At 32.8% G+C, this 10,855-nt stretch overlaps 1 protein-coding gene across 1 annotated transcript; it reads right to left on the bottom strand.

Annotated features, from left to right (window-relative positions):
* Window positions 1–1,363: 1,363 nt before the first annotated feature.
* On the bottom strand, window positions 1,364–9,308 carry LOC120215559 (phospholipase A1-II 1-like). Its single transcript, XM_039213211.1, has 4 exons — window positions 9,206–9,308; window positions 8,773–9,099; window positions 4,654–4,717; window positions 1,364–1,505 (listed from the first exon to the last, which is right to left on the bottom strand). The coding sequence occupies exons 1-4, from the start codon at window positions 9,306–9,308 to the stop codon at window positions 1,364–1,366; spliced, it is 636 nt and encodes a 211-aa protein (XP_039069142.1).
* Window positions 9,309–10,855: the final 1,547 nt, after the last annotated feature.

Raw genomic sequence — 10,855 nt, 5'->3', positions numbered from 1 at the left:
TATTAATCTGGAATCGAGTTATATTTCTATCACGATTTAATTCAGTTTAAGTTATTTTCAGCCCAACCCAAGAGTTAAAATAAAATATGGTAAAGAGAGTATCAGTCCAAACAAGTGTTAAAAAAATGGGGAAATAGAAGGAGCTTATCCCTAAAAAAAAAGAGAGAGAACTTATTGAAAAAGAAAGTAATGTATCAGCTTCATCTCAGGTGCTTCTTTCTCTTCAGAAAATTATTTTATTTATGCTCTTATAGGCCTTTCTTTTTATCATTTTATTACCGCCAATATGAAAATAGTCAGAACGTGATAATTGTTGATCTGAAAATGAATCTGGCTGTGTTGAAACAAGGAATATTAAAGTTTGTGAAGAAATAGAAATTTTGATGTTAATGCATGTATTTTTGTATATTGATATGTTGTCATTTTCTTATCTCAATAATGAACATTTCAATTTCAAAGTTTCTTATTGCAATCATAGCAAGTAAAGTAAGCATAATAATATTGATATTATTATTTTAATATTTTTCTTCAATGACTAGTTATCTTCTAAATGGGTCAACTGTTCTTTTATTGGCAGAGTGAGACAAATATGGAAAATATCAGAAAGTCTGATTGGATTGGAATTATGATTATTTAACTGATTTTAAAGTCACAAATAATATCACCTACAAGTATTGCTCGAACATTGCCAGAGATGGAATTCATAGATATGAGATGACTGAAAACTTCCTCAAAAAAATAAGAACGAGAAAAGATGAATTTGGTGCATGACCATCATAAATATGATCAAAACAAATGGATTATTTAGATGACGAATGTAACACACCAAATCTGAATGGGCCTAAAGTGACACATTGAATCATCGATGTAGACATGTGTTTTCATCCTAGAGTTTCCTTTTGTTTAGTTTATTTTTGTTTTGTGTTGTTTTGGTTACATATGTATACTATATATAGTTTTGAAATATATAGTATAGTTTTGAAATATATAGTATAGTTTTGAAAATAAATATGTTTTGAAAAATAAATATATATATAGTATAGTTTTGAAAATAAATAGTTTTGAAATATATATAGAGTATAGTATAGTTTTGAAATATATATATATATATATATATATAAAATAGTGTTTGAAATATATAACATATGGTTTGAAGACAAATATAAATATAAGTATATAATAATCTAGTTTTTTGAAATTGAAATAAATATATTATAGTATGAGTTTATATTATGAAATATATATATGTTTTTCAAGTCGTTGTTATTATTATTATTATTATTATATTTTAGGTCCAGGGTTCGGGTCCAGATTAGATGGTCCAAAGTCCAAAAGTCCGGCTGACATCTAGGCCCAGCCAGGCTCAGAAGCCTGACCCAACAGGTGAGCTGGTCAGGTTTGTGAGCCCATTCAAGGCCAAGGAATGAAGCCCATACGTAGGAGCCCAAGTAAAACTAGGGTTCCCATCTCTGTTTCCAGCAGCCAAAGGATCTGAGCCGTCAGATCTGAACCAATCCAACGACCCAGAAGAGATCAGAACTAGGGTTACATATCCCTAGCCAAGCGTCGCACAGATATGAATTGTCAGATATGGACCAATTTAACGGTCCAGATCTAAAGAATATAGGGTTTTGTCTCAATCCGAGCCATCACCACCGCTGTTATTTTTGAGCTGATATCACCGGCCAAATCAAACAAATCTAGGGCATTAAATGCCCCAGCTACCTAAAATTGGCGTCGCCCCTAAGACGGCAACCGTCATAGCCCTGGTGACTCAGAGGGCTCCTCCCCTCATACCGTTCCGAAGGGTGATCTAAAGAGTCCTATAAAAGGAACTCGAAGAAGACGACAAAGAGAAGGATTTGACCAACCATCAACAGTAGAGAATACCAACCAGAAAATAAAATCAACAACAAAGAAACCAATAACCAAAGCAGATGAACCAAAAACCAAAACTAAAAATAAATAAATAAAATCCTTCGATAAACCCCAAAACAAAGATCCCTCTAGTTAAGATCCCTCCATCCGACGGTGGGTTTAACGGTGACGAAAGGTAGACCTTTCGTTTTACAATTGTTTTCTTTTTTGTAGATCTAGGAATTTGGGGGTGTTTTTGGGTGAAAACAAGGTCAGATCCGAGTTTTGGAGGACGATAGGATCATTCTAGCTTGTTTTTAAATTTTTTGACCATCATGGATGGTGGTTCCCGGCGCCGATGTACGGCGTTCGACCGAGTTCTCCATAACCATAAAAGGAAAAGAGAATAGAGAATTTCTCTCTTTAAGATTAAGAAGAGAGAGAAAGTGAAAAAATAGGTTTGGGGGCCAAAAAGCCGGTTTGATGGGTATTTATACCTTGAGCTAAACGACGTCGTTTAGCAAGGGACGTGAGAGCATTTTTTCACGTGGGTTAATCACATTTTAGGTCCCTGGAGCTTTGTAACTTCATGTTTTAGTCATTTAATGAAAGTTCTATATTTCTGTTTTGAGCTTTTGTTTTTCCATATTTATGATTAAATCACTACTAGTATTTACATGTGTTTTGGGTAAATATCTTATTTAGTCCTTAAATTTTAATGATTTCCATTTTGATCCTAAAATTTAGCAGTGATTAAACTACAATTCTGGTACCTTTCTTGCGTGTTATTTTTGTTTATGGCCATTAGTTTTGCTTATTTTACAGTTTAATCCTTAAGTTTAATTTTTAATTCTGAATAATGTTATTGGTTTATTTACGATTGAAGTGTATAACATATAAAATATTTACATGGGTTGCCTTAATCTCTTGTAGTTTTATAATTTAATCCAAAGTTATCATATTTATTATTATAATCCTTTACTTACATATTTATAAATTTATTTGTTAATCGAAATACTTTCATATATTATTTTATTCGAGGAATTTGAAGAAACACCCATTAACTGACAAGGAGTGTGTTTCTAAGGATTGCTAATACCTTTAATGTTTTAAATGAATTTGTTTTTTTCTATTTTTATGTATTTGTTGTATCTAAAATTTAGGGTAATACTATTTTGTACGAGGAATCCATAAAAATACTCCCTTAACTGACTAGGAAGTATTCTCAAAAGATTGTTTGTACAAAATAATATCCCTTTTTATTTTTCTAAAAAGGATCATAATTTAAATGTTATTCGAATTTTCCAATTTCAATATTTAGATGATGTATAATCGCTTAGGTACCGATTTCAGGCGTTGTGAGGGTGTTAATCCTTCCCCACATGTAATCGACTCTCAAACCCTTTTCAAAACGAATTTCTGGTTAAACACATATCATTTTTTTATCTTTTAAAAATGTTTTTCTTAAAATTATTTTAAAATGTAGTTTTAGGTATTCGACTTACCTAACCCAAAGTTCGATGACGACTCCAAATTTATTTATTTTTACATTTATTTTAAAACCCAACATTTTCTCAAGATTAAGTTGGATCGATTCCCGCCATAGCCCTAAAAAGCTTAAAGACCGTTCCGACAGCTTGACGACTACACTGGGGACTTAGAGAGTCAAGCCGTAATCGATTATACTTCATCTTCTTAGTTAAAAAATGACAAATATGAATGATATTTAAATTTACTTGGATCAAATAACAACATATCCTTAGGAAACACACTTTGAATCCTCGAAGAACCTAATCTCTTATAAAGTCTGATCCTTGTGGAAGAAAACCTAGCAACAAGACATGCAACTTGAGACCTCACAAAATCGATCTATGACCCCTTTTCTATAGGACGCTACATGCTTCAAACCTTAAGCAACAATCTTCGAGAAGCGCAGAACCATAGAGTCTTACTTTATTCATCCTAACACTGAAAACTCAGAATGTTTTATAAGGAAAATACTGCTCCATGATTCAACCACTATCGCTAACCCTTCACTAGCTAACTCTACTCAATCAAGTTAACATACTACACCATCTTATAAATCTACTTTACTTACTAAACTTAGGTAACTTGTCATACTACATGTCGAGATCCTACGAACACTTGTCATACATGACCTCGATGTCGTCCACTGAAGATATGATGACGATTCCTAACTCTCTACATGTCATTATGACATTTTTGCTACACAACTTTGATTCAATATTCATCAACGCCACTTAATTGTTTCTTATTTCTCTTGTAGTTCACATATGCGCTCCTTATTAGATTGTACATATAAGGTAATCATAACTGAAAATAAGTACTTGTTGAACGGAACTAGCAACATCTATCTCTCCTGTAGAGAACACATCAAATAATGGAGATCCCTTGTAACCACACTCTGACGTAAAGATTCTATGATTCTACGTCTTGCACCACTATCACTTATCACCACTGTGCTATTCGATGAAAACTAATGGTAGTTGATTAACACATAAAGTACTTGGTATCTTTTAGCCTCAAAAACTAAAATCCACTGTATTACGCAACGCTACATAGTACTATGTGTTGTATATAGCTCGCACTCAAATACCAACACGAAGACATCACGGATAAGGCTTGGCTCACCTAGCTAAATCATTTATTGTTCATACACGAATGCATCAGAACAAATTCAAAAGGTTCCTTCCCTAAATCGAGATGAATTACTGAGGTCGCTTCCCCAAATCGAGATGAGACATTGCTATACAAACTAGGGTAATCCCTAACTACATGTTGTAAGGATCCTCATCTATAGCACTTCCTAGAGAGTCTGAAACATATTCCTCGATGCTTCCTGCCATAATTCTCACACAATGAATAATCCAAAACTCCATTGGAGCTTTCAACACTCGGCACGAACTACGAAGCTGGCAATCTCCTATGAGACCTTACATCTAAACTCTGACTCGGTTGAAGTGATAAAGCTGATTTCACTCTTCTCTAATCGTGTATCTCTGGCTCTCTTAGCCAATGGTTGAAACAGATCTACTGATACACAAGTCCTCACACTTGAGATGCCTTGACTCACCCAAACAACTCTTCCTCATACTCTGCATGCCTTAACCTACCATGATAATTCTAAAAACACTCTAGGTGGATTTACCGTCAACTGTGCAAAGGTGTAGATATGAAGTCCCTCACCCAATGATTTAATCAAGAATTCTGCAAAGTCCACATACATCTCGGGTAAACCTGAAACTACTAGCCTAGAGTTTGGGTGTTACAAAGAAGATGAAATGTAACTGGTAAAATCTAACCCAAAGGAGAAAATAGTTAAAACATCAATGAATTCAAATGTTAAAAGGGCAAAATAAGTTATACAATGAAAGTTTTTATTAAATCTCCTAGACAAACAATAGCAAATGACTATTAATGAGACCTATAAGAAAGAACAAAGGGAGAAAGTATGTGTTGATTTTGCTAAATGGATGTGTGATGCTAAGATTCCCTTTAATTCTCTCACCCATCCTAACTTTAAAGTGACAATTCATTCAATCAATAGAATTAGAATTAGAATGAAGTTACCAAGTGCTTATGAAGTAAGAGTCTTTTTGTTGAAGAACAAAGTTGCAAATACCAATAAGACTATGAAAAATCATAGAGAATAATGAGCGAAAATAAGATTTTCTATCATCTTGGATAGATGGACTGGTCCGTGTGGAAGGACAAAATTAATTTTTTAGTTGATTGTTCAAAATGAAGCATGTTCTCAAGTCTATTGATGCATCAAAATATTCAAAGACTTTTGCTAAGCTATTTGAACTACTAAGTATAATTGTGGATGAAGTAAGTGCTTGTAATATTGCGCAAGTTATAACAGATAATGGAATCAACTTTGTAGGTCTAGGGCACTCTTGATGGTAAAATACCCACATTTGTATTAGACTTCTTGTGCAGCCCACTGTATTGATTTACTTCTTGAAGATATTGAAGCTATTTTTGTTATCAATAAGGTCTTAAAGAAGGCAATTCAGATTAATAGTTTCATTTATCAGCGTCCAGATCATTTTGAATATGATGAGACAATTCACCAAACAAAGAAACTTGTCAAGGCCTGTGATGACAAGATTTACTACTGCCTTTATCACATTTTCATCAACACACAAGTAACACATAACGAAGAGATATCAAAATGGTCCAAGGAACCCGAAGGAAAGAATTGCTAATATTATTTTGATGTCTTTTTTTTGTAATAGTATTGTATATGCATTGAAGTTAAGTGGTCCAATTTAGTTTGTGCACTATGAAAAGTTGATGGAGAGAAAAAAAACATGCCATGGGATACATATATGAGACTATGGATCGTACTAAAAAAGCTATTGTAGCTTCATTTAATGGAAATAAGTCTTTAAAATAATAGACAATAGATGAGAATGCTAGCTAAATCATCCATTCCAAGCTACTAGTCACTTGACAAGTAATATAAGATTATGAAAGAGCTCACTACTTACAAGCAAAGCACATGGATTGTTTAGGAATTCAATGGCTATTAGACATACGAAGTCTAAGACTCCAGGTAATGAAAATTTAACTTATATATATATATATATGTGATATATCATATACTTCAATTCATCTAATTTTAGTTTTTCATGTTGCAGCTGAGTGGTGGAAACGTTATGGTTCTTCAACAACTACTTTATAATAATTTGCCATAAAAGTTCTAAGTCTTACTTGTAGTACACCAGGTTGTGAGAGAAATTGAAGCACTTTTGAGTACGAGTCATTGTCGTTAACTAAATTAATGTAATTAGTAATATTAAATTTTTGGGTTTTTTATAATTATAAACTGAATAAACCTTTCTCACTATCTCATAGATTCATACAAAAAAGAGAAATAGACTCGCATAATCTAGGCCAAATGACTTGGTGTACGTCAAGTACAATCGAACATTGATTTTATGATTCAAGTTGCGTAATAAAATTGACCCAATAATTTTGAAAATATTGACGACAACAATGAATGATTGATTGGAATGACATATGAAGATGCTCAAGGGAAGTTATTATTCGAAGAGGATGAAGGTCTTACTTGGGACACGTTGTGACTACTACTAAAGTTCATGAAGAGCGATTTAACTTGAGATCAAGAATCACAAAGAGGAAGAGACGGTAATTCACGAAAATCCCAATGACAGAGAGATGGAGATGAAGATGGGGAAAACGATGAATATTACCACTCACTTGATGGAGATGATGTAAATACAAATTTGGTCGAGAAAGATGATTATATGTGATGTCATGTTATCATATATCCTTTTAAGATTATTACATAACTAGCTTTGTCCGTTTATAATATAATTTTTTTATATTGCATGATAAAATACAATGTCATATGTTTTTTATTGGAATGTTAAAAGTAAATGAAATGAAGAGCTTTTGTTTAACTTATAGTCCTTTATAAAGTATTAAATTTTCTTTTTTGTTTAGTAGTTCATATGCATTTATACATACTTCTTGATTGGTTTATGTTGAAGTTGAACATTTAAAGAATCTCATTATTTGTATCACTCAAAATTTTATTGAATGTAAAGAATTATGAAGTGATGCTTAATACATAAAATGTTGATGATAAATACTCTTTGGTGTTTACATTGCATGAATTGTTCTTTTTACTTGACTATATAACTGGAAAAAACATTTATATCTTTTATTTTCAAAAAGTGTGCCTTACTTCAATAAGACACGCACATTGTGCCTTGACAATAGAACTCTTATCGCCTTAAACCCTTTGTCTTTGTTGTCCTCTTAATTTCAAGGTTTCATCCTGACTAATTCACACAAACCGCATCACACACCTAATTTTAGTGAGTGAATCTCTCAACAGAGATTTTTTTCATATACAAGGTTTCGAACCTAAAACTTTACTTAAGCGATATCAAACTACTTATCACTTGAATTAATCACGTTGGTGTTCCTTGCACCGATTTTAACACTGAGCACACCATCGTAGGCTTGGGAACAGCTATATACCTATATTTCATAGGTACTTTATTTACCGTATTATAAATGAGAAATATGGCTTGAAAATTTCAATTACTGATTTTTGATCTCGAGCCTAACGGTTGACGAACGTTTTTAACCACTCAACCACAGCACCTAAAGGTAGATCGAGGATAGAATGACGATACAATCTCTTTAAAAATTTAAATTTTTATATATCTTAATTTTTTTATAGTTTATATTAATATTCTATATTTATATAATAAACTTTTTTAACATAAAATTGTGCGTCACACCCGTACGAAGAATTATTCAAAAGCAGGTCCCTTTCGAGGTTAAAGAACCATTCAAGGCACCTCGCGACTCTTCTTTTACTTCTATAATATACATTTTATATTGAACTCTAGTTTTTCGATCAAATCATCTAAATTTAAAATTTGAAGACTCTATAAATTTAACCTTTGATTTATTATTAAGATTTAAATCATATAAGAGACGTAAAAAGCCCACATTTACAGTATCAATCTATAACTAAATAATTTTTAACGATGTCGATTGTCATCAACTAAATAATTATATTTATTTGTTTATGCTTTAATCCTGCAGGGTCAGAGTTAGGTTTAGAATTGCGTTTTGATGATGTTTAGATGAAACGTTAATTAATCTTATAGATTGGTCAAGAGATTAAACAGAAAATGAACCAACAATATTTTCGTATTTTCTCTTTGCTTTACTATTGGATAATAATAGTTAGAAACACAAATTTTCTTAAATTCCTAGATCCATTCAAACAAGACAAACAAGTTTGTTTATTTTATTATTTTTTATTTCCATATTTTAGGTACTAAGGTGTTATAACCTCCCAACGGCCATCGTCCCTCTGAACCATTTTTTTGCGATTCTCACCTTCCCACCAATCAGTGGGAATCCCGTAACAATCTTTGAGTCGGTCCAAATGCTTGTTTACTAGTGCAATATCATGGTCAACTTGAAGACAAAATTCAGTCCCTTCTTCTTGTACCCCTGCAATTCCATGTAGGTACACGTCCATACTGTGAGAACTAACATATTCACCCAACCCTCCTTTTATTACCATTTCCTCCTCCATATTTATTTCATCTGAACTCGGAACAAACTCTGGGCTAACATGCGATGAACTCCCGACCCACCTCCACTTCAAATACGGTGAGTTGCTGGTGTTAATCTTTAACTCGTTTCCAAAATGACTGTAGCCTAATTTAGGCACCTTATGGACCGGGTCATTGGCATTTGTAATTCGTAGAAGACGAAGATGGTGATGATCAACGAGCCTATTAAATTCTTTCTTCAAAGTTCAAACCATCGTTTCCGACTCGAGGACCGCCATATGTGAAAGCCGTCACCATGCACGGCGACTTCTTTTCACCGTTTGTGATATTATATCCACTGGCTACTATGCCCATTGCGTTTTGTGATATTATATCCACTGGCTACTATGCCCATTGCGTTTAGCGTCGCCACATGTAGGAACGCAAGTTGATGCATTTATGTTTGTTCAAAAAATGGTATTCAATTTGTGTTTATTATCGTCTATGTTGATGACATTGTTTTTATAGGTAGTTCTGATGAGTTGATTGAGGGAGTGGTGCGGTTACTTAGTAACGAGTTTTTCATTGAAGGATCTTGGGGAATTAAATTTCTTTTTTGGTATGGAAGTTGTTTGAAGTGAAGGAATGTTGAAGTTAAGCCAACTCAAGTTCATCCGTGAATTTCTTAAAAGAATGGATAAGTTTGATTCTTGATCAACTATGATTTTTTCACCCAAATTGGTTTAAGAGGCGAGTTGACTTCTTGATGATCCTCAACATTATCAAGTATTGTTGGAGCTTTACTTTATCTTCGTCATAATAGATCGATGTTACTTATAGTGTTGGTAGAGATGCTCAATACATTCATCAGTCGTGTGAGCTTCACTTGTTACCCGCTAAATGTATATTGCAATATTGGAGTGGCACTATTAACTATGGTTTGGTCTTTTGTGCTTCTACAAAAACTTTCCTATCTATTTGGGCTTTTTCGAATGTAGTTTGGGAAAGTATCTTTGATAATCATTGGTCAGTATCGAGTTATTGCTTGTTTCTCGATGATAGTCTTGTGTCATAGTGTCTAAAGTTGTTTTGTTTCGTGCTCTCTTGGTGATATGGGTATTTCTTGTGCTGATGTTCTTATTATTTGGAGTGATAGTTCAAGTGTTGTTGCCATGAGTGTTAATTCGATTTTTCATGCGCATTCCAAACATGTCGAGTTCGATGTGCACTTTGTTCGTGAAACCGTTGTTGATGATATTGTATGCCTTGACTATGTTCCTAGACAACATCAACTGGTTGATGTTTCACTAATCCTCTCTCCAAGTCTCACTTTCCTCTTTTTCAGGAGAAGCTATATGTGGCACTTTCCTCTTTTTCGAGAGAAGATAAATATGGCAGGTACTGTTGCTATTGAGACTTGATGAAGTAGGGGGAATATTAGTGTGTGTGATTAGTGTGATGCTGACATTTACAAAAGTTGTTATTATTTCGTTAAATTTTTTAATGTACTGTTATACATTTGTCATTAACTGTATGGTCTGGTAGCTGCATTGCGTCGTGTATATATTTGCTATATCTAGTTTAGTAAAATTGAGCTTCATTCTATACTAAGGAGCCTAAAAATTAATAAATATGTAGGGTCATTAATAATTTTTTAAAATAATTTTTTAAAATATTAAAATAAAGTTTTAATTACCGTTGATAGATTAAACAAGATATTTTTCATTAATTCAATGTGTTAGTCATCTTACAAATAACAACTAAAGGTAAATTAATGACATGATTCCTATTATATAATGAGATCTAAAATTTAATATTTATTTTACATAATTTTCGCATAATCCAACAACTATTTATATACTTTATTTTTATTATTTCATAAAGTTATATATAGAAAAGAGAGAACTAACAACCCCATATTA

Source organism: Hibiscus syriacus, unplaced genomic scaffold (assembly GCF_006381635.1).
Source record: "Hibiscus syriacus cultivar Baekdansim isolate YM2019G1 unplaced genomic scaffold, ASM638163v2 tig00110123_pilon, whole genome shotgun sequence".
NCBI classification, from domain to species: domain Eukaryota; kingdom Viridiplantae; phylum Streptophyta; class Magnoliopsida; order Malvales; family Malvaceae; genus Hibiscus; species Hibiscus syriacus.
This window is presented reverse-complemented; position numbering and strand designations above follow the sequence as displayed.